General features: G+C 34.2%; 1 protein-coding gene across 3 annotated transcripts in view; it reads right to left on the reverse strand.

Moving 5' to 3' along the window:
- The window catches only part of KIFAP3 (kinesin associated protein 3), a 142,176-nt gene that overhangs the window by 85,793 nt on the left and 30,029 nt on the right, over positions 1-26,354 (reverse strand). For all 3 annotated transcript variants that reach the window (XM_027564769.1, XM_027564771.1, XM_027564770.1), the window contains exons 6-10: positions 20,665-20,764; positions 19,274-19,398; positions 17,442-17,540; positions 12,316-12,494; positions 5,140-5,302 (exon numbers count right to left, since the gene is read on the reverse strand). In XM_027564769.1, coding sequence (XP_027420570.1) covers positions 5,140-5,302; positions 12,316-12,494; positions 17,442-17,540; positions 19,274-19,398; positions 20,665-20,764 — 666 coding nt within the window. The remainder of the gene's footprint in view (positions 1-5,139; positions 5,303-12,315; positions 12,495-17,441; positions 17,541-19,273; positions 19,399-20,664; positions 20,765-26,354) is intronic.

Genomic DNA, 26,354 nt, shown 5'->3' on the forward strand with positions numbered 1-26,354 from the left:
ATTTATTTGCCATGAAGTGATGGGACTGGATGTCAAGGTCTTTATTTTTTGAATGATGAGTTTTAATGCACCTTTTTCACTCTCCTCTTTCACCTCATCACCTTCGTTTTCTGCCTTAAGGGTGGTGTCATCTGCACATCTGAGGTTGTTGATATTTCTCTCGGCAGTCTTGATTCCAGCTTGTGCTTCATCCAGCCTGGTATTTCGTAAGATGTACTCTACATATTGAAAAAGCTGGTTTAAAACTCAACATTCAAAAAACTAAGACCTCGGCATCGGTTTCCAACACTTCATGGCAAATAGATGGGGAAACAACGGAAACAGTGATAGAGTTTTTCTCGGGCTCCAGAATCACTGCAGATGGTGACTGCAGCCATGAAATTATAAGATGCTTGCTCCTTGGAAGAAAAAATATGACAAACCTAGACAGCGTATTAAGAAACAGAGATATTAGTTTGCTAACAAAGGTCTTTATAATCAAAGCTATGGTTTTCCCAGTAGTCATGTGTAGATGAGACAGTCAAACCATAAAGAAGGTTGAGTGCCGAAGAATTGATGCTTTTGAACTGTAGTGCTGGAGAAGACTCTTGAGAATCCCTTAGACTGCAAGGAGATCAAACCAGTCAATCCTAAAGGAAATCAACCCTGAATATTCATTAGAAGGACTGATGCTGAAGTTCCAATACTTTGGCCACCTGTTGTGAAGGGCCAATTCATTAGAAAAGACCCTGATGCTGGGAAAGATTGAAGGCAGGAGAAGGGGATGACAGAGGATGAGATGGTTGGATGCTATCACTGACTCAATGGACATGAGTGAGCAAACTCCAGGAGATGGTGAAGGACAGGGAAGCCTGGCGTGCTGCAGTCCATGGAGGTTTCAAAGAGTAGGACACGACTGAATGACTGAAGATGAGCAATGACGCTATGTCTCTTTACCCTTTTCTTCTGCCTTATACCTGACATATCACCTCTTCCCTAATTGAGGGTTTCTTTACTTGTCCTGCTACCATAACAGGCTATTGTTCTCATCTTTAGACTCTAGTTTTTGTGTATCCAGTAGAATGATGCCAGATTATTTTCCCTAGGGCAATACTCTGATTATGACCCAACTAGCTCAAAATCCTGTAATGATTACTATCATCAATTATATTAAGTATAACTCTTAGCACAGCCTTAAGCTTCATACTATTACATAAATGTATATGAACCCATTTTTTCAAAGTTATCTCCCACTATATTTTGAGTTACTGTTCCTCATATTTACCTGGCACCATCTATGCCTTTAGGTAATATTGACCATTTTATCTGAAATTCTTTCTACAGCCTCTATTCTTCCTTCCTTTGTAAATATCATCTTGTTAAAGTGATAAGTCTATCAATATCTGTCTCAAATGGCACTTTGTAATGAAGTAACAATATGGACACATTCTTTCTTTTAAATTTCAAAATGTCTATAGATTGAAAAATATTTTCTACAATGTTTAGCATTATGCTCTGCCCTAGTAGATTAGGAACATTTTAATGACTTAAACTGAATAAACATAAATATCACAGGGAAGTAAAAATAAATAATCTACCCTGTTTGTTAACAGTGATTTAATATCTGTAAGAAGGAAATTTGTGCTTATAGAAAGGTAAGTCAGCAACACTCATAGAATGTCCACTTTATATTAAATGATAACAATGATGATATTGGTAATAAAATGATTATAGCTAATATTTATTAAGAAAATACTATGTGTCAGATACCATTCTAAGCACCTTGCATGCAATAGCTCATTTAAGCTTCAAAATAAGTTTAAATTGGTTCTAATTATTATCCTCATTTTAGAGATGAGGAAACCAAATCAGAGTTTGGGTAATTTGCCCAATGTAACATTCTTAAAAAGTATAAAGAGTAACAATTCTCAATCTCTTTAACAAGTGGTGCTGAGAAAACTTGTCAACCACTTGTAAAAGAATGAAACTAGAACACTTTCTAACACCATACACAAAAATAAACTCAAAATGGATTAAAGATCTCAACGTAAGACCAGAAACTATAAAACTCCTAGAGGAGAACATACGCAAAACACTCTCTGACATACATCACAGCAGGATCCTCTATGACCCACCTCCCAGAATATTGGAAATAAAAGCAAAAATAAACAAATGGGACCTAATTAAACTTAAAAGCTTCTGCACAACAAAGGAAACTATTAGCAAGGTGAAAAGGCAGCCTTCAGAATGGGAGAAAATAACAGCAAATGAAGCAATGGACAAACAATTAATCTCAAAAATATACAAGCAACTCCTACAGCTCAACTCCAGAAAAATAAATGACCCAATCAAAAATTGGGCCAAAGAACTAAATAGACATTTCTCCAAAGAAGACATACAGATGGCTAACAAACACATGAAAAGATGCTCAACATCACTCATTATCAGAGAAATGCAAATCAAAACCACTATGAGGTACCATTTCACGCCAGTCAGAATGGCTGCGATCTATAAGTCTACAAGCAATAAATGAGGAGAGGGTGTGGAGAAAAGGGAACTCTCTTACACTGTTGGTGGGAATGCAAACTAGTACAGCCACTATGGAGAACAGTGTGGAGATTCCTTAAAAAACTGGAAATAGAACTGCCTTATGATCCAGCAATCCCACTGCTGGGCATACACACTGAGGAAACCAGAAGGGAAAGAGACACGTGTACCCCAATGTTCATCGCAGCACTGTTTATAATAGCCAGGACATGGAAGCAACCTAGATGCCCATCAGCAGATGAATGGATAAGAAAGCTGTGGTACATATACACAATGGAGTATTACTCAGCCATTAAAAAGAATACATTTGAATCAGTTCTAATGAGATGATGAAACTGGAACCTATTATACAGAGTGAAGTAAGCCAGAAAGAAAAACACCAATATAGTATACTAACACATATATATGGAATTTAGAAAGATGGTAACAATAACCCTGTGTACGAGAGAGCAAAAGAGACACTGATGTATAGATCAGTCTTATGGACTCTGTGGGAGAGGGAGAGGGTGGGAAGATTTGGGAGAATAGCAGTGAAACATATATAATATCATGTATGAAACGAGTCGCCAGTCCAGGTTTGATGCACGATACTGGATGCTTGGGGCTGGTGCACTGGGACGACCCAGAGGGAGGGTATGGGGAGGGAAGAGGGAGGAGGGTTCAGGATGGGGAACCCAGGTATACCTGTGGCGGATTCATTTCGATATTTGGCAAAACTAATACAATATTGTAAAGTTTAAAAATAAAATAAAATTAAAAAAAATAAATTTATATTAAAAAAAAAAAGTATAAAGAGTAACAATTCTAATAAGACAGTCTGACTCCAGAAATGAGCTCCAGGAGAGATTAAAGAAATATTTTTTGTATTGAATATCTTATATATGCCAAAATTTACTACTTGTTAATAAAATATGAAATGAGAATCCTATGAGTAATTTCCCAAAAATCTCATTTAAATCATTTGTTTCCTAGAAGTAAGTGGATTGGATACTGAACAAGCCAAAGAGACTATGAATTATCTCAGGACAAGGACTTTTATTCATCTTCATACATTAAGAATCTAACCTGATATTTGATACATAATTCTGCTGAATTTATGATAAAAAATGATCATATAAATTAAATTCAAGTCCCACCCATTATACTTTTAAAGTTTTCCTGTTTCCTCACTAAATGGTTGTATTGCTTTGGTTCCCCAAAAGCAGTTTTTGAAAGTGCTCCTCAATAGAGTTTCTTCTAAAATGCATAATCAAAGCTCTGTGCAATATTTGTGGAATGGCCAATGGATCAAATGTTTTTTGACTAATAGTCTAAAAGTTTTCCTTTTCTGAGAAAAAGAAAGTAAGAAATAAATTTCCTTAAAACTTTTTTTTCAAAGGGACTTGGAGAACTGAAATTTTAAATTATAGTGTTCCCTACCTACTTAATCATAGTTGACTTAATATAATTATACACAGTAGCTTATTATAGTAGTTAATAAATCCAACTTTGGCAGCGGATATACCTGAATTTGAATTTGGGCTTTGTCTTTTATCCACTGTAATCATGGGTAAAGATCTCAGATGAGGATTCCACAAGATAATGTATAAAGCACAAAGCAAAATAGCTGGCAAAGTAAACATTCAATAAATTTTACTTCCAGTGTTATAAAACAGTAATGATGAATTCAATGAGAAAGTAGATTCACAAATTTTAGACAACTAAGAATAAACTTAACTTTAAATCATTCCAACTATTTCACTACATAAAATATTTGAATATATGGAGAAAGCTAAAAACAAATGAAACTTCAGTGCTAAACAAAGAAACAGTTATAAAAGCTGAGTAAAGATTTGCTTTCTAGTTAAGAAAGGCAGTGGCATTCCAGGTGGAGGAAAAAGGCAGGTGGACAGGCACTTAGACATAAAAGAACTTTTGAGAGGATGGTAAGGAGATCAGTACGGACAAGGTATAAAGCATATGCTGGGGAGGAGCAGGTGCCTATAAAGACAGACGCTTAATAGACCAAAAAGGGTTTTTTAAATACTCTCCTAAGAAGCATTATATACTAAGAAGCATTATGTATGAGAAGCATTATGTCTGAGCACAAAAGCATTAACTCTTGAATCCACCTTTGCTATATAGGTATCTTGCTAAAAGCTAAAAGAAAATGATGTATAAATGGAATCCTCTAATATATTTTCTAACTAACACTATATAAAAATGACCTTTTGTACTTAATGACAAAAAGGCTCCATAAAGGCTTGTGTATTGGTAATGAGTATTTTAAAGGTATGGCAAAATATAAGAACTCAGAGTATATATCTACTTTAAAAAAATGCTTAAGAGAGGGTAATTTTTCCTTCTTGCTCCCATGGTAGTATATTTTCACTTTGGCTTCACTCTCACAGGGGTAAATAGAGTCAAACAGCTAAAAGTTTCTATTTCATTTCATTCTATACCACCATGGAAATCCTAGCACAGGTCTTTTTTCATTCATTCTTCTTAATAATAAAGTACCTAATCAAAGAACATATACATAACAATCTTTTCAGCAGACTTTTAAAGACAGACTTAGATTTTCCAGTGGTGTTGGAAATTCCAAGCAACACTATCAATTTTTAAAAAGCATACCTAAGAGTGCAGTAAGTTTGGGAAGCAGTCCAACTTGTACCATCTTATTCCTCAGTCCTGTGTCAAAGGACAGGTTTAGTAGAAGTCGGAGGGTGATATTTAGCAGATCTTCATGCTCACAAGGTATCATTTTTACCAGTTTTTCAACAATATCCATTTCCACCTATAGAAAATAATAATACAAATGCAGTCAGTCTCTATTATCCAATAAGACAAAAAAGATTACAAAGAATTATCTTTTCATTGTTTTCACCCTCATGAATATGTGTAAGTACTATGTGTTTATTACTCTCATTTTAATCTGTAAACTTCTCTGAAACCAAACTTTTGAGGAGAAAATACATATTTCCAGTTCATCCCTTCCTTCTCTTATTTCATAGCATCAACTGGACGACAAATTACTTTGTGTTCTTGAAAGCACATTATAAACTCCACCTCCTAAGTGCCAGAACCTGTCCTAGATTAAACAAGATTCTGTCTTGGCTTTTAAGGATTCCAGTCTAAAAACAGAGCAGAGAAATGAAACAAATAATTAAAATGCAATGTGATAAATGTGGAATGTACAAAGTACTCTAGAAACAATGTGGAAAGAACTACAAGCTACCTAGAAAACACTAAATTTGAAACAAAGGTTTAAACAATGCGTAATAATTTGCTGTCTGGTAAATATATTGATAGGGTTTCCCTGGTAGCTCTGTCGTAAAGAACTTGACTGCCAAGCAGGAGATGCAAGTTCGATCCCTGGGTCGGGTAGATCCCCCAGAGAAGGAAACAGCAACCCGCTCCGTATTCTTGCCTGGTAAATCTGATAGACAGAGAAGCCTAGTGGGGTTACAGTCCCTGCAGTCACAAAAGAGTTGCACAGGACTTAGCGGCTAAACAGCAGTAACAAAGACAATGATAATCTGTGTATCTGTGTGCTGAGTTGTCTCCTACTCTATATGACCCATGGAGGCTCCAATAATTTGGCCACCTGATGCGAAGAGCTGACTCATTTGAGACTCTGATGCTGGGAAAGATTGAAGGCGAGAGGAGAAGGGGATGACAGATGATGAGATGGTTGGATGGCATCACTGACTCAATAGACATGAGTTTGAGTAAACTCCAGGAGTTGGTGATGGACAGGGAGGCCTGGCATGCTGCAGTCCATGGGGTCGCAAAGAGTTGGACATGACTGAGCGACTGAACTGAACTGAAAGCATCTATTTATACCATCCTTCTGATATCTCTAGTGCAAATTTTCAATGACCTCATAAAAATCACATTAATAACTGAGGCCTCAATATAATTTTTTCCTTTCATTCTATGCCAAGGAGTAAACAATTATTTTTAATGGGAATTGACAATCCAACAACAATTTTTCCTTCAGATGTGTATCTATATTCCATGGACACACTGCAGTCATATCCTAGAGCTCTGCATAAAGAAGTACAAGTTCATCTCCAAAGACTCTCTAACTTTGATTCTCCCTTTCTCCCAGCTTAATCTTCCAAGCAGACTGTGGGATTCAGTTGTTAATGTCACACAATAATTCCCACTTAGGCCAGTGACAAGTATTTGTCATGTTATACAGGACTGTAATTCTATTACTAGCTTCTATGGTTACAGTGAATAACTTCTTTTTCGGTTTATTTATTCATTCAACAAACGTTTCTTAACTGAGAAGGCATGTGGTTTTTACTCTAACTGTAAGAAAAACCCAAATACAAAATCACAACTTAAAAAGCAAAACAGCATTGGAGCTGAGGTTGCAGGGAAATCAATTGGTCTGAAATATAAGGAAAACAGCCATACCCAAGGAGATAAGGCTAATGAGCACTGGTTTATATGGAGCAGAGCACTGAAGAAAAAGAAGGCTACCACAGAATTCAGTAGGAACACTGAACAAAAAGTTAAACAAATAGCTTAGTTAAATGCCAAATGTGAAGCAGCCTGAGACTACAGAACTCTGAAGCTATAGATGCTCGGGAGTTTGCAACCACTTGCAAACTCTTTTCCAAGGACCTTATCAGAGGGTCACAAGAAATACTAGGGATAGGATAGAAGATGGTAGAAAACTTCCACACAGAGGCATGGGCCTAAGAAAGAGACATTACTGTTAAGGGGGAAAAGGCACAAAATCTTGTTCAGATCTTTTTTTTCCTATTTCCCCCCCAAAACAAAAGACTTAAGCTTCAGGGAAGTATGGCAAATCCTGTCACATCTGAAGCATTGGTGAAGACCCACTGCAGCAAGGGGAAGCAAACAGAAAAAAAAATCCTAAGGAAAGAAGTTGACAGTATGACTTAGGAAGCCCTACTGCTGAAAATCATGGACACAGGGCAAGCCTAAAACTAGCCTGAAACTAAATTAGAACAATGGAAAAAGTTTCTTCTCTCCCTCTCCCCACCCCTGGCACAAATTAACAAAGCCAAGTAACAAACAACAGCAGTATATGACCGAAGTTAAAATGAAGAGAAAGATTCTCTTTGAGGTACAGGCATACTGCAAAAGTCTGAAGTAGAGGGTGGAACATGAACACCTGAGAAAAATCCTCTGGCAATCAATATTCCACCAAAGACAAAATACTGCTAGATAAATTTGAAGCTGATGGTGCCTGGAGGGCAACCAAACAGTTAAACTCCTGACAAAAATGACTTAAGTCCCAACATTAAAAACCTAAAAAGGTCTGACCATTTCCATACATAAATATCATTTATCTCACTCTCTACTAATCTACACATAGTATCCAGCTTTCAACAACAACAAAAAATTATGATACACAAAAGAGCAAGAAAATAACCCACTGATAAGATAAGGCCATCAACAAAACCAGATTCAGATATGACTTGTCTAATTACTAGACAGAGAATTTAAAATAACTATGATTAATATGTTAAAGACCCTACTGGAAAAGATGAAAACCACAAGTGAATGGACAGAGTATCTCACAGAAAAAATGACACCAAAAGAATTAAATTTTAAAACACATATGAAGGAAATCTTCAAAGGGCTCATTAGTAGACTTGTCATAGCTAATGCCAGAATAAGTAAACCTAGAGGTGGGCAGGTCAAAAAGCCACAAGTGAAAAATAAATTTAGCAATGTTTCAAGACATAAGAAGGTCAATCTACAAATTATATATCTATATTCTACCATTCAACAGCAGAAAACTGATACTTTCTTTTTTAACAACTGTCATCACAATGGTAAAACACAGGTAGAGATCTAACAAAATATGTGCAAAATATGTGTGCGTAAAACTACAAAATCATGAAAGAAATCAAGAAAGACCTAAAAAATGGAGAGTTATAATATGTTCATGGATTGGGGACTTCAATACGGTTAACACACTGTATCCTGCCAATAGACTCAATTCAGTCTCAATCAAGATTCCAAGATATTTTGTTTTCTTTAACAAAACAGACTACTTGATTCTAAATATATATAGAAAGATAAAGAATTTGAAGTAGCCAGAACGATTCTGAAAAACAGCAACAACTTTTGAGGCCTCACTCTACCTGATTTCAAGACTTATTACAAAAGCTACAGTAATCAAGACAAACATGCATCAGCAAAAGCGTAGAAACAGATTAATGGAACAGAAAACAGTCTAAAAATAAAATCACACTTACATGGGGCAGTTGATTTTCAACAACAGTACAAAGGCATTTCAATAAGGTACAAAGGCAATTTAGTGGAGAAAGGCCAGTCTCTTCAACAAATGGTGCAAGGGCAATTAGAAATCCATATTCAAAACACGGATGTTGATACATGTGTAAAATTATATCATATGTAAAATTAATATACAAAATTAATTAATCATATGTAAGCACCATATGTAAAATTAACTAAAACTCCATGGATCATAGACTAAAACAAAAGCAACACCACCAACACCACAAACTCTACAAAGCTTTTTGAAGAAAGTCCATGACCTTAAGTTAAGCAAAAATTTCTTAGATACAAATCCAAAATATAATCCATTGAAGTTTTTTTATATACTGGATTTCGTAACAATTAAAACCTTTGCTCCTCACAGGAAAATAAAAACATGAACCATAAAAGGGAGTAAATACTTGTAAAACATAATTGATAAAAGACTTATATTCAAAATACAAAAACAAGGCTCAAAAATTAATAAGAAGATAAGCAACCCAAGGAATATATATCCTCTCTCTTCTTAAATTCATATTCTAGAATGACTTAGTCCCTTTTAAGCATATTGTATTTATACTAAAAAAACTCAATTTAAATCATTAATTGAAAGACTTTTTATGCAAACTAAATTTCCTTTAAAATACATAACCCCAAAAAGCAAGGTTAATATTAGTTCATTTCAACAGTAAAATGAACACTTTATTTAGATAAATAATAAAATATCACAAACAAATCAGTTATCCCTCCCTTCCATTCTTTTTAAATAAAATTGCCACAAGGCTTCATCTGTTATTAATATACTAAATAATATTTTTCTTTCAAAAAAGCCACAGTACACACTGGTTGTTATAGCAAACTTAATAAAGTAACTTGGAGAGCTTTTTTTTTTTTTTAATTAATTAGTATTTCCATTGCACAGAATGAAATGTAAAATGTGCCAGGTAGGACAATCATGTAGTTAAACACTAGACACTATGTTGTTCTTAAATTCAAATTCTAGAATGACTTAGTCCCTTTTAAGCATATTGTATTTATATTAAAAATGAAAACTCATGTATACCTGTGGCAGATACATTTCGATGTTGGGCAAAACTAATACAATATTGTAAAGTTTAAAAATAAAATAAAATTAAAAAAAAAATGAAAACTCAATTTAAATCATTAATTGAAAGGTTTTTTATGCAAACTAAACACAGTCTTCTAATCATGTTTTTGATTGATAAAGCCCAATCCCCAAAGCTAAATTTAGTAATTTTATCTCAATAATGCCCTCTCAATTTGATGCTTCTAAAATGAAATTTAGTTAATTAGTACTTTTATTAAAAGTTCTATGCAAAGTGACAGCTTATCAAACACTTATGAGCAAATTTATTTCAGCATTTAAGTAATTATTTTTCAGTTCTGAAAGCCAACATTTAAAAATTGCTTATACTTCATATCTTGCTAAAAATGTTATTTTAAAAAGCAACATAAAATGAATTTTGTCTTGGAGGCAGAGAGGAAGAGTAGGAAGCCAAATCCTGGAGATGTTTCCTTGAGCCTATTATTTAACCTCTCTAACTCTCTGCTACTTCATCTGTATAATTAAGAGTTAATCTACAAATGTAGACATAGATATTAGGTCTCGTTGAGCTCTAAGAATCCTGATTCTATATAATACCCTTAGGAAAAATGAATTCTTTTCCACAATGAAAGATGAAATGCACATCATATACACTACAATTCCTGCCAATCAAACTATTCTTATGACTTTGGATGAATTACCTTTTCTGATCCTCAGTTTTGCCTCCCCAATAATTTGTGACATTTGATAAGATAATTTATATTGTAGCTTCTGAATCTATTATTTTACCAGAAAATAATTTTTCATTATGTTTCGGAGATCATCTTTTGACAGAATAAATACATAAGAAGAAGAGTATTATCTAAATACAAATATAAACAATGCATAGTAGATACATACTTATGGCAAATCAATTTGAATTGTGCACACTTGTTAAAGGTGAACTTATTTCAAATACATAAATGGAAGAATATATTTCAACTTACAGCAAGGGGAAACAAATACTTAGCCACACTCTACTATACTCAGGAATATATATTAATATATCACCATGTCATATTCTTCTAGAATATAAGATCAATGAAAACAAAAACATGTTTTAGATTAATTTAAGTAAATTCAATCCTAAAACAGTATCAGACACAGTGATCTTCAACAATCATCAAAACTAATGATGAAAATGATGCATACTAAATATTTTTGGGTAAAATAAAATTTCATGTATTTCAAGTATCAGAATTCAAGGCATTTAATAAACCTAATTAATCAGTCTCAGGTGTTCAAAGAGCACACCATGTCATTCAATAAGCATAAGTTATTTCCTAGCTCATTAGATTTTAAAAGAAGGGAAAAATACAGGTAAAAATACTATATATTTAGACTATCTGAAGGAGAATCCATTTATACTGATAATACACAGTCACCTAATGACTTGTAATAGCATATAGTTATAAAATTTCCAATCAAGTTAAAGCCAATGACCCAAGAGTTTCACTCCTAGAAATCTATCCTAAGAAAACAAACAGAATATAGACAAAAATGCATGTATAACTGTGTCCACTGAAGTCTTATTTATAATAGCTAAAAGTATAGCAACTTCAGCATCTGAAGGCAAGGTATGGTTATTGTATGACCTCTTTAACATAACATCGTTCTTACAAAGACTCTTTAATGACATGGAAAAAAGCAGATAATTTTTATTCTGTCTTTATTTATTTACTTTTTTGTTGTGCTTTGTGGCATGTGGGATCTTAGGTTTCCCAACAAGGGACAGAACTGCACCCCTGCAGTGGAAGTGCAGAGTCCCAGCCACTGGACCACCAGAGAATTCCCTATTCCATCTTTACATATTTCTGTATTACATATACTTTTAAGCTGGAGAAATAATATATGATCACTTTGTACCATTTATCAAAAATAACTCCATCAATACAAGATGGCAAATGGGAACCTACTGTAGTGATACAAAAAGAAATGAAGATGGTACAAATAAAGAGGGCATTAACTAAAACCATGGGTCTGGGAACAGAATGAAAGGATAGCCTCAAGGGATCTATCAAGCAGAATCAACAGGCTGCAGCTACCAACTGGAACAATAAAGGAGGAGGAGGCTGGGCTAAACTATACTGCCACACACTAATACCAGAAATGCAGGAGAAAAAAGAGCTTAGGGGAAAATACTAGGGCCAGATGACTCTGAATCACAATCTAAAGTTAAAATTACTTTCTATATATAATGTTTAATATGGAAAGATTCATTCTGTATATTAGGAAAATATTTTATTCAGAAAATTTCAATTATCTGGATTATTAACTAATATGAAATATATTTCCTAATGAAGCTACTTAAGTGAATTACTGCTATTATAACTTTTTTATTCAGAATTATCTTAATCGGGGGATAATATGTATACTTTTTATCAAAATATTCTAACTTGAAAATGGTGAACATGGACTGTTTCAATATAAGTTACCATGTCATTTTTATTCTCCATAAAAATGCTGAGTTTCTTCAAAAATGACACAACTAGAATAAGCAGCTCAAAATTGTCCCGATCAAGAGCCTTCACCAGCATGTGAACTATGTTCTTGTTCCTCATCTTCAGCTCTGTACGTGTATCCTCAGCAAGATTCAGAAGCAAATAAAGGGCAACTGGAAAAATAAAATAAATGAGAGTTAAATAACTGGCACGTCGAATCAACAATTTAATAAATCATTTCTACTCACTAAAGTGACAGATGTAGTTCTAAGAAGATAATGTTATCTTTAAAATTTTAACTAGCTATTCATTAGAAAATTATTAACATTGATATATATGCTATAATAAATAAAGCATATATATAATAATATTTTTATGATGTTGAGAAAGACACAATAACCAAAATAAGACTATGATTCCTACCTTTTTCAAGATAAACGTTTCATGGTAATCAAATGTCAATTAAAGGTACATAATAGAAAATAATAAAACAGGAAAATAGAGAAAAATAATTTTATACATGTGGAAAACAAGGTAAAATTTCAACACACAAGGGCTGCTGTGTTAAAAAAATGTACAGTATAGCCAGAGCTGAATTTAAGGATGTAAATGCTAAGTCACTTCAGTCATGTCCAACTCTGTGACCCTATGGACTGTAGTCTGCCAGGTTCCTCTGTCCAGGGGATTCTTTAGGCAAGAATACTGGAGTGGGTTGTCATGCCCTCCTCCAGGGAATCTTCCCAACCCAAGGACTGAACTAGCCTCTCTTACATGTCCTGCATTGGCAGGTGGGTTCCTTATCACTAGTGCCACCTGGAGAGCCTGAATTTAAGGATCTTACACCTATTTTTCATATTCATATGGGTCTTGCCCCAGTAGTATGGAATAATTAGTTTTAGACTAAATGCTGCTCATGTCCAAACTAACAAATCTTAAGAGCAAGATCAAAAAGGATTAAACTGTTTCCAAGTAATCTAATTATGCCTCAAAATAAAGCTCACAAATATTTATAGGAATAAAATAATATTCATCACCTAACAATGAAAATTTCACATAGTCCCGCCTCCAATCAAAGATTATTAACCATTCAAAAAAAGCAGGAGGGACTTCCCTGGTGGTCCAATGGCTAAGATTTGGAGCTCCGGTTCAATCCCTGGTCAGGGACATAGATCCTGAATGCCCCAACTATCATGTGAATCACAGCTAAGACCCAGCACAGTCAAATTAATTAATTACCTAATTACTTTTTAAAAAGCAAGAAAACACAATATATAAGGGGAAGAAAAATCATCCAGTTGAAAGTATCCCAGAACTGACACCACAGTTAGAATGATGGAACAGGAATATTAAAAGTCATATAACTGTATTTCAAATGTTCTAAAAGTTAAGTAGAGACATGGAAGATATATATAAAGTTAAATCAAATGTCTAGCAATGAAAACTGCAATACCTGAGATTTGTATACTAAATTGAATTAATGGTAGTTTAGAGACTGGAGAAGAAAAGATTACTGAAATTAAAGACAAAACTAAAAACTATTCAAAATTAAACACACAAAGAAAAACAACAGCAAAAATGTAAAGGTATCAGTGAACTATGGAACCAACTTCAAGTGACCTAATATAACTGTAATTGGAGTCCCTGATTAAATAATAATTGGTAATTTTTCAAATTTGATAAAAAATATAAATCCACATTCCCAATAAGGTCAGTGAAATCTAAGAATAAGAAACATGAAGAAAGCTACATCAAAGTGAAAGTGAAACTCACTCAGTCATGTCTGAGTGTGTCTTTGCGGCCCCATAGACTATGCAGTCCATGGAATTCTCCAGGCCAGAATACTGCAAGTGGGTAGCCTTTCTCTTCTCCAGGGGATCTTCCCAACCCAGGGATTGAACCCAGGTCTCCCACATTGCATGTGGATTCTTTACCAACTGAGCTATGAGGGAAGCCCAGCTACAATATAATTAAACTAGTCAATATAATTAAACTAGTCAAAACAAAAAAATGGCAAAAAGTATGTATGTGAATGCTCAGTTGCTGAGTTGTGTCTGACTCTTTGGCATTCCCCAGGCAAGAATCCTGGAGTGGGTTGCCATTTCCTTCTCCAGGGGATCTTTCAGACCCAGGAACTGAACCTACTTCTCTTGCATCTCTTGCATTGGCAGGTGGATTCTTTACCACTGAGCCACTTACATACCTATCAATAATTACTTTAAGTGCAAATGGATGAAAAGCTCCAATCAAGACATGCAGTGGCTGACTGGATACAAAAACAAGACCTATACATATGCTGCCTACAAGAGAATCAGTTCAGATCTAAAGCCACAAACTGACTGAAAGTGAGAGGATGGAAAAAGCTATTCCATGAAAATGCTAACAAAAAGAAAAATGGAGGAGCAACACTTATATCAGATAAATATACTTTAAGCCAAAGACTATAACTAGAAACAAAGGAGGACATGACATAATGATACATGGATCACTCCAACAATAAAATACAATTTTAAACACATATGCATATGGAAACACAAAGACCACAAACAGTCAAAACAATCTTGACAAAGCACAAAGTTGGAGACATTCCACTCTCTGATTCCAAACTATACTACAAAGTTACAGTAATCAGAACAGTATGGTATAGTACAAAAAATGGACACACAGATCAATGGAACAGAACACAGAGTGCAAGAATAATTGTCCATCTATGACAATGAAGGCAAGAATATACAAGTGCTAAAGATGGCTTTTTCAATAAATAGTATTAGGAAAACTAGACAGCTACATGTAAAAGAATCAAACTGGACTACTTTTTCACACCATATACATAAACTCAAAATAGCTTAAAGGCTTAAATATAAGACATGAAACCATAAAACTCCTAGAAGAAAACAAAGGCAAGATGCTCTATAACATCAACCTTAACAATAATTTTTTGAATATGTCTCTTCAGGCAAGGGAAACAAAAGTAAAAACAAACAAATTTGAATACAGCAAATTAAAAAGCTTTTACACACCATTGGATACTATTAACAAAATGAAAAGGCTGACTACTGAATGAGAGAAAATATTTGCAAATGACATATCTGATAAGAGGTTAATATCCAAAACATATAAAGAACTCACACAGCTAAATATAAAAAAATCAAGCTCAATTAAAAAATGGGCAGAGGATCTGAATAGAAAATTTTCCAAAAAACACATACAGATGGCCAACAGACACATGAAAAATGTTCAACATCACTAATCATCAAGCAAATTAAATCAATACTACACTGAGATAACACCTCACACCTGTCAGAATGGCTATTATCAAAAAGACAACAGATAAATGCTGGCAAGATGTAGACAAAAGTGAACCCTTGGTGTACTGCTGAAAGGAATATAAATTGGGTTCAGTCACTCTGGAAAACAATATGGTGTTCATCAAAAAGTTAAAAATAGACCTACAATATGATCCAGCAATCCTACTTCTGGGTATACATCCAAAGGAAATAAAACCATGATCTCAAAGACAGATTTGCACTTCATGTGTACTTCAGCATTATTCCTAACAGTTGAAATATGGAAGCGGCCCTAGTGTCTATAGATAGATGAATGGATAGAGAAGATGAGAAATACACATTTATATAAAATATAATATATGCTTTTGAACTGTGCTGTTGGAGAAGACTTTTGAGAGTTCTCTGGACTGCAAGGAGTTCAAACCAGTCAATCCTAAAGGAAATCAGCCTGAATATTCATTGGAAGGACTGATGCTGAAGCTGAAACTCCAACACTTTGGCCACCTGATGCAAAGAGCTGACTCCTTGGAAAAGATGCTGATGCTGGGAAAAACTGAAGGCAGGAGGAGAAGGGGACGACAGAGGATGGGACGGCTGTATGGCATCATCAACTTGATGAACATTGAGTCTGAGCAAACTCAGCGAGTTGGTGATGGACAGGGAAGCCTGGCGTGCCGCAGTCCATGGGGTCGCAGAGAGTCAGACACGACTGAGCGACTGAACTGAACTGATAATATATATGAAATATATACTATTATTTACTTACATATGTTATACGTAACATATATATACAGAATAGGATATTGTTTGTTAATAAAAAGGGATGATATTCTGATTATTTGAGTCAACAAAGATGGATCTTGAGGGCATCTTGCTAAGGAAAATAAGTCAGACAGAGGAAGACAAACACTGTAGGTTCTCACTTATATGCTTTTACATGGAATGTAAAAACTTTGACTTCACAAAAACAAGTAAACTGATGGTTACCAGAAGCTGTATTGTGGGAGAAATGGGGAGATGGTATTCAAAGAATACAAACTTTCAATTATAAGATGAATAAGTTCTGGGATCTAATATACAGCATGGTGACAGGTGAAGATACTGTATTGTATACTTGAATGGTGCTATGACAGTAGATGTTAACTGTTCTCACCAGAACAACAACAGAATGGTAATTATGTGAGATGAAGGATTTGTTAAGCAATCTTATGTGGTGAACATTTTGGTATATATACTTGTATCAAACCATTACACTGTATATCTTAAACTTATACAATGTTTGTTACATGTCAAGTATATCTCAATAAAAACTGAGTGAAAAATCAATAGTCAGCTACAAAGCAGTAATTTCTTATAAATGATATAAGATTTTGCATCTTATCAATGGCTGAGAAATCATATTATTAAACTGTTAAACCTCTCAACAAACCCTAGAAAGATGAGACTATTTTTTATTAAAGAGATATATCTTGAAAAGTTTTACACCAGTTTCCTAAGAAAGCAACAAAATTGTCACCATATAAGAAACATATGGTAGGGTTTGAGAAACAAGATTCTTATTACTGAAAAGGCCACATATTGGATTAAAAACCCTTTATGATTAAAACAATTTCAAGAATGTAATTTATAGATTTAAGAACTGAATGGGGCCTTTCGGTGGAAAGATAGCAGAGTGAAATTTAAAACATTAATATCAATGCTAAAGACAAGATTTTGTAGCACATTAAGATTCACTGAATTTTCAATTATTCTGACATTAGCTTTATTCATCTGACAAACATAAACTAAATGTACAGTAAGCACTCTGTTGCATTCTCATTGCTTAGGTATTCATACCTCGTAACAGCTGTTCCTGTTTTACCACAAGCCCCTGGTATTTTTTAAATGTTTTTTCATAATCTTTTCTCAAGGTTTGGTTTTCAGGGTCTTCATCAAGTAAACAAGTTAAGGATCATCCATATTCAATGAAGCAAAGTAAACCTACTGAAAAACACTATGAAAAACTATTAAATTTTATGTGCAATTTTATCCAGTTATTTTCTGCAACCAAGAGTTTAATTAAAATATTCTTCTCTGCACAATAATTGTGTTAGAATAGAACTTCTTAACCTAGGGTTCAAGGATGTGCTTGCAGACCTTGGGTAAACACATGTTTAGGCTTTGCCAAATACATAAATCCTCAAAAACTGTATGCATTTTACAAATATGCACAAGTCTCCAACTTTCACCAGATTAAAAACTGGGTCCATGAACCAAAAAGGTTACAGCCTTAAAGAATGGTTTATTTGATAAGGATAGTGAATTCTACTTCAGACAGATGTCTAGTATACTCAAAGGATATTGATTAGATCTAAAGCTTGTTAGCACCCTCTTCAGACTACATACAAAAATAAAATATCCCAAAGCGAGAGAAAAACATTTTAAAATTATATCTTATAACCCCAAACAGTCCCCTGCACATTTTAGGTACATTCAGCAAACTTGGGACTCAAGAAATTACCTATGGCCTCTAGGATTATTAAATTATCCACATGGGTTAAGTCAATACCAATCTAGATGTCAGAAACTTAGAGCACACACAGAAAATTTCTAAACCTGTGCAGATCCTAATTAAGAAAAGTCAAATCTGTGTGTGTGTGTGTGTGTGTGTGTGAGGGTGTATTTTTATAGTGACTTGGGGATCCCACCAAGGGGAGGTAAAAACATGAGATATTGGGCACAACAGAAACAATATTTTTATTTTTTAAAAGAGATCAATAAATTTGGGGTTCAAAAGAAACTGACTAATACAGCTTGTTCATCTGCAAAACATATCATATGAAGACAGATATGAGTAAGTCCGGGCCTTCAATTAAAAATTACAGTTGTTAAAAAAAAAAAAAAAGAATTACAGTTGTAGGGGAAATATGATCAGTATCTTTAAATATAAGGAATGGGATATTGAAGAGAATATCCTTATTCTATATTGCTTCAGTATGCAAGACTAGAATCAAAGAATAGAAGCTATTGGGAAGTAGACTTTGGTACACTAGGCAAAAGAGCATTATAATGAGTAGAATGCCAAAACACAGAATGAGTTAAAGAATAAGCAGTGACATGTTAAAGAAGAGACTAACAATCCATTGGTAAGGAAGTTGCAGAAAAGATTCTTGGACTGAATTATAGGTTAAAACTGATAATTTTTCAAGGTTCCTTTCATGGGTTCTATGATTCTACAGGCATCTCAAATCTGTATGTATTTTTAAAAATAGTTTTTGCACTTAATTAGAAAAAATAGAATTTAAAACTATGTTCTTCACCAAAGTCACACTCATTCCAATCAAAGTCACCTTATTTCACAGAGAGAACTACATAGGCCAACAGTGGTGAGCCAGACTTCAGCTTACTAAATGGTCTTAGGGGACATAATAGCACAGCCACTTAGAAACTCACAAATTCAGTTATCCAGGACAACTATTATTTATTCCTCTAGCTTATCACCTAATCAAAGTTGTAAAAAAGATCAAAACTATATGTGAAAATATATTCATTCTGTTAATTTTAATCTTCATCTTAACCTTCAATACACTATTGCATTTTTCCAAGTAATGTGAGTGACAAAACAAAATCCCCTCTATTCAAAGCTCACAAGCAACAGCAGTGGGGTGAAATGTTGCTTCAAAGGATATCAGCTTTCTTCTTCTTAGAAAGTTCTTCTTGCCAAAGCTCATGTCTTTTTAATTCATGATCAATGATATTCATACACAGAGCTCCAATTTTATAGTGAGTGATAAGTCCATGAAACTGAGAAAAGCTTTAAAGAAGAGTTTTTAGTATGTATTTAAAGGAATACATTTTGAGGCTTCAGGAAATCTATTTTGGATGAACACTGGTACAAACAATGTAAAATAGACTTTACATACATATTTTAATAAATGAACATACTCAGAGTATACTAGGAAGACTCAAAATTGTGAGATTACTTTAAATGTATTTTAAAATACAATCTTTACTTGAAATGAAATTATTTTTAAGTTAAAAATTGAACAAAATGCGTTTTTGCAACTAACCACCATTTTAAATATTTAGATATCCTCAAAATAAAATTTCAGACTACCACTGAACAAAACTAATAATATAACAGTACTATTATTGATGCCAGGAAATAAACTAGTTAAGTATTAACAATCAGGTTTTATATGTTTCCTAGGCACTTTACTCATCCAAGTACTTATTCAGTAAATACTTATTTGCTAATGCTGGCACATTTTTAGAACAGAGGCAAAAAATTCCCTAGAATTTCTGAAAAGTCAGAAACTTTTCACATTGCCTCAATAAGCATCCTTCTAAAGAATAAATGTCTATAAATGATATACATGAATACATAACAGGAACGCATCTGCAAACATATACAGTGGATATACACAAGCACAGCTGACCCTTGAATCATGCAGTGACTGGGGTGGTCAACTCTCTGCGTTATCAAAAATGTACATATAACTTATAGTGGGTTCTCCATATTGGTGGTTCTGCACAAATTCAACTAGTACCTTCATATAGTATGGTGGTACGTATTTAGTGAAAAAAACTACATACAAGTGGACCTGTGCAGTTCAACCCCATGTTGTTCAAGGGTCAACTGTATATAAAACAATAACACTTACTTGCACTTACTCTAGGTCAAGCTTTTTTCTAATATCTATCTGAAAAGGCTGCTACTATTACTTTCCAAAATTAGATGTGGAAACTGAGCATAGAAAGGTTAAGTAATCTAACCAAGACCATACAGCTAAAAACAGCAGGATTTGGATTCAAATTCAGAGAGTCTATTTCCAAAGCCCATAACTCTTAAACTTTATACCATTGTATTATCCTACTGCACATGCACATGCTTGGTGAATGCAGACCGAAAGAAAGACAGAACAACAAAGGGGACAGAGAATGGAAAATAGTTGAAAGGCAGAGCACTGTTAGACACATACAGAGACCGAGAAAACTAGTGATCTACTATTTAAAGCAATGACACAGACAGAGAGAGAAAGATATATCAGAACTTTTATTTCCTAATTTTTACACTTACCTGGAAAAGCAAAAGAAGATGTATATTATGTTTGTAGCTAACTCAACACTTTGTTTCCAGTCTTCCCTCAGGACTCTTGCTAATGCACCAAGGGCAGTATCTAAAGAAAAAGGGGACGTACAAAAATGATCACTCAGAATCAACTCTGATAGAAAGGGTAATTGGTTTTAAATGTCTACTTATCAATAAATTACAAAGCTAAGATAGAACTGGGACAAAAAGTAGGATGCTTCTTTCCAACACAGAAAGCTATTTTAAAAATTTAAATACTAAAACTCACAACATGCAACTTTAAGTCTATTATCATAAACAGAAAAATAAAATATAATTTAAACAAAGTAACAAAATAAGAGTACTATGAATGACAAGAAATAATGAGAACCATTTATTTCTTAATTTTCATTTCTATTTGCAACTGCAGTGCCAGGTTTTTAAAATCTGATTTAATGTGTTTGTAAGAAAAAAAACTAGCTTAAGTCTAAAAAAAAAATGAGCAGTTTATAGCAAGATAGCACTAGCTTCACTGAAGCAAATTAATAATCAAACAAAACTTATAAACTGAAAAATAAGTCTAATATTTTAATGTCATGTTAAGCTAATGCTAACAGGCATAAATAGAGCAAAAAAATCTTCCCCAAAACTTCAGGCTAGACTGATAAACATCCCTGTTAGGCCTTTCGCTTTAAAATGGTAAATTAATGAATTGATTAATGAGAATTACTATACATTAAGTAAACATACAGTAATGCGACTACTTTCAAATTAGTATTGTTCATGACTGACTTAAAATCATTAAAAACTGAAACATCTGTGTCTTATATAGAGATCATAATTCAACTTTCTATAACAGGCATGCAGGATATATTGTGAACTGTATTATCAGTATTTATTATGCTGATAAAAGTAGTTTATTTGAGCTTTCTGGCCATTCACATTATGGAACAACAAGAATTCACTATATATTGTAATCCATTTAGTGAGGATTTTTTCTGCAAATTGAAAAATATCCTATAATAACATTTCATGGTATTATTCATATTCATACTCATATTTATATTCATATACCAGAGCACTGGTATAATACAGGCCTTGAACAAAATTATTCTGAAGTCAAATAAATAGATAATATGTAAAAGCTTTAAAAAGTCTTAATAAAGATCTGGTTTAGCTTTGTTTAACCATGTATTACCAAAGGCATTTCATCATTATTAATCCAGAGGATTCAGTACTTCTTAGAATATACTTTGGAAAATGATGTGCTATAATGTCATGAATTTAACATTTTTATTTACTGAGGAATAGAAAAATGTCTAAAAAAACCTACAGCTATGGGAATTATTTACAGGTAATGAAGAAATAAACCAGAAGAAAATAGAAAGCTTACAAAATATCAAAATTAACCCCAAATTAATTTATAAGTTGAATGTAATCATAATTAAAATTTCATTATGATTTTCTTAGAGAATACAATAAAGTGATCACTAAATAATATATAATAAAATGTATAAGACCAGCAACAACACTTTCAAAAAAAAAATTAACACACTGAAACATGTCTCCTACTTATTCTAAAACTCTAGTCAAAGTACAAAATAAAACATACCAAAAATAGAATGATATTGGAATGGAAATGATCAAATAGATAATAGAAAAGAAAATAGAGCATCAAAACACACCTATGAATATATCAGAGCAGTACCTGGCACAGAATAAGCTTTCAAGAAGTATCTACTGAATAAAAGAATGGCCAGCCTATATTAATAATAGAAAAGGCATTCCAAATCTTTGGGAAAAGAAGGAGTATTCAATAAGTACATTGGAATAACTGGCTATAAAACATGGAAAAAAAATAAAATTACACCTCTACCGCTCACTTTCAACAAAAATGAATTCCAGGGCCAAGCACTTCTGGAACAGTAGACTAAGGACCTCCAAAAATCCACTTTAAGCAAATATAATACTGGTAAAACTTTTCAAAATCAACTTTTTTTAGATCTGGAAATCAAGTAGTTTTGTGACAATTCGAGAAGAATTTATCTGAGAAATAGGCTGACTTGGTAAAAACAGTGAACTCTGTGGCATTTCAACTTGCCCTAATTCCATCCCCTCCATGCAACTTTGTGGAAACTTTGAAAACCAAGAGCATCGTATTTGTGAAAAACAGTAGGCCAGTAGCAACTGGAGGAGAGAGAACAGTGTGGTCCTCCCCCAAGTCACACTCCGGTGAATTATCAATACCTGATACATCAGGACGCTTGCTGAAAAGCTCCATTTCTATGGGTTGGCTTTATTTAACCTGACTCAGAGATTGCTCTTACGAACAACCTTAGTACCAGGGCATTTGCTGAAAACTACTAGTAGCAACATTACAGCTACGTGCAGCAGCCTAGCCAATTGGAATTAACAAGAGGCTGACCAAAACACTTAGAAAAGAAAAACTGGGAAATAAGATACTCACAGGTCTTTGAAAGCCTCCAACATACTCCTGGCACTCTAGAAGGTCAGGCATATGTGCAGGAATGGCCTCATGTCAGGGAAAGCCCTAAAAAAGCCTAATCTCTCATCTCTACCCAACCTTGACACAATATTCAAGCAGCAATTAAAGGCTAAGGTTTGTAAACTACTTGCTTGAGCGCTGAAGACATCCTCCTGCCCATACGTTCATACCCAGAGCCCTTCACCAAAGGTTAGGACACTAGGTTCCAGGCATTTAAACAAATCTTTATCAAATCATTATTCTGAAAGAGATGGGAATACCAGACCACCTGACCTGCCTCTTAAGAAATTTGTATGCAGGTCAGGAAGCAACAGTTAGAATTGGACATGGAACACAGACTGGTTCCAAATAGGAAAAGGAGTACGTCAAGGCTGTATATTATCACCCTGCTTATTTAACTTCTATGCAGAGTACCTCATGAGAAACGCTGGGCTGGAAGAAGCACAAGCTGGAATCAAGATTGCCGGGAGAAATATCAATAACTTCAGATATGCAGATGACACCACCCTTATGGCAGAAAGTGAAGAGGAACTAAAAAGCCTCTTGATGAAAGTGGAGAGTGAAAAAGTTGGCTTAAAGCTCAACATTCAGAAAATGAAGATCATGGCATCTGGTCCCATCACTTCATGGGAAATAGATGGGGAAAGAGTGGAAACAGTGTCAGACTTTATTTTGGGGGGCTCCAAAATCACTGCAGATGGTGACTGCAGCCATGAAATTAAAAGATGCTTACTCCTTGGAAGCAAAGTTATGACCAACCTAGATAGCATATTCAAAAGCAGAGACATTACTTGGCCAACAAAGGTTCGTCTAGTCAAGGCTATGGTTTTTCCTGTGGTCATGTATGGATGTGAGAGTTGGACTGTGAAGAAGGCTGAGCGTCAAAGAATTGATGCTTTTGAACTGTGGTGTTGGAGAAGACTCTTGAGAGTCCCTTGGACTGCAAGGAGATCCAACCAGTCCATTCTGAAGGAGATCAGCCCTGGGATTTCTTTGGAGGGAATGATGCTAAAGCTGAAACTCCAGTACTTTGGCCACCTCATGCGAAGAGTTGACTCATTGGAAAAGACTCTGATGCTGGGAGGGATTGGGGGCAGGAGGAGAAGGGGATGACAGAGGATGAGATGGCTGGATGGCATCACTGACTCGATGGATGTGAGTCTGAGTGAACTTCGGGTGTTGGTGATGGACAGGGAGGCCTGGCGTGCTGGGATTCATGGGGTCGCGAAGAGTCGGACACGACTGAGCTACTGAACTGAACTGAAACTAACTGAGCAGAGGCTTCAGCGACTGCATGGACAAATAATACAGACTTTATAGAATCAATCCAGGAAAATCATTAAAAAAAACAAACAGTAAAAATAACAAGCCCAGAAGGAAGTGGAATTCTGATTTCCAGAGTTGCTACAATATTATTTCAATAACAAAAATACAATACAAAGAACAAAGGACAGTATATCCCAAACTCAAGGAATACAGCATTGAATACAAACAATCCAGGAGGAAGCTCACATTCTGAATGTATGAGTCAAAGATTTTAAGTCACTATAAATATATTTCAAGAACTAAAGGAAATCATGTCTGAAGAATTAAAGGAAATAACAAGAAGGTATAAGAATGTTGTCTCACCAGAGAATATCAATAAGGAGATACAAATAATACAAGATGAACCAAACAGAAATTCTGAAGTTGCAAAGTTCAACCTCTGAAATGAAGAAGTCATTACAAGGTCTTAACTACAGATGAGAATTAGAAAAAAAAAAATCAACAAGTACAAAGGCAAGTTGATTAAGATTATCCAGTCTTGAACAGAAAGGAAAAAAAAAAGAAAAATATTAAGAGAGCTTCAAAGCTCTATATGCTTTGAAGTCCTATATGACATCAACAAGCTTACTAACATGGGAGTCCCAAGAGAAAAGTATATACAGAGGAAAGAGCTGAATAAATACTTATGAAAATAATGGCCCAAACTTTCTAAATTTGATGAAAAACAATTTGCATATCCAAGAAGCTCCACAAACTCCAAGCAAAATCAGCTAAAAGATATCACCACTTAAACACATCGTAGGGCTTCCTTGGTGGCTCAGATGGTAAAGAATATGCCTGCAATGTAGAAGACTTGAGTTTGATCTTGAGGTCAGAAATATCCCTTGGAGAAGGGAATGGCTACCCACTCCAGTATTCTTGCCTGGAGAATTCCATGGACAGAGGAGCCTGGTGGGCTACAGTCCGTTGGATCACAAAGAGTCCATAGTCAAACTGGCAAAAGCAAAAGGCAAAGGAAACATTGAAAGTAGCAAGAGAAAATCAATTCAACACGTTCAAAGGGTCCCCAATAAGATTAACAGCTGGTTTCACATCAGAAACTACAGAGACATAAAGCCAGAGGGATGACATAGTCAAATTACTAAAACAAAACAAAACAAAAAATCTTTGAGAATTTGTTGTTAGCATTATGAGAAATACAAAAGAGATTCCATCAGGCTGAAGTACAAGGACATTAGAGTATAACTTAAATCCACACAGAGAAATAAAGAGCACCAGTAAAGGTAACTCTCTCTATCTAAAAGACATTATAAACATATTTTTAACTGTATCATTTTCTTCTGATTTTAAAATGCATACATCAATAATTATATTTCTTGATGACAGGCTGATAATATATACAGATGTAATATGTATGAATTAATAGTATAAAGATGTGGGGTGGGAATAGAAGTATACTGAAGAAAAGTTTTTATGGACTATTAAAATTATATTGGCATTAAGTTAAATTAGATTTTTAAAACTTAAGTTGGTATCTGTAATCCCAGGGTAATTACTAAGAAAGTTAATTCAGGAAAACATATAATAGTAAACTAATAACAAAAGAATTAAAATGGAATGCAAGAAAATATTTCACATAAAAGAAGGCAGTCATGGAGAGACAGAAGATCAAAACAAGATAAACAGAAAACAAACAGAATGTTAGATGACAATCCTACTTTATGAGTAATTATTTTAATGGTAAATAGAATAAACATGCCAATCAAAAGGAAGATTATTCAAATGTATTAAACAATATGACCCAACTCTATATCCAATTTACAACAGAAACACTTCAAATTCAAATACACAAATAGGGTGACAGTTAAAGAATGGAAAAAGATAAGTCAAGGGGGAAAAAAGACAATAGACTGAAAGTAACTATTTC

The sequence above is a fragment of the Bos indicus x Bos taurus genome, chromosome 16 (assembly GCF_003369695.1).
Source record: "Bos indicus x Bos taurus breed Angus x Brahman F1 hybrid chromosome 16, Bos_hybrid_MaternalHap_v2.0, whole genome shotgun sequence".
NCBI classification, from domain to species: Eukaryota; Metazoa; Chordata; class Mammalia; order Artiodactyla; family Bovidae; genus Bos; species Bos indicus x Bos taurus.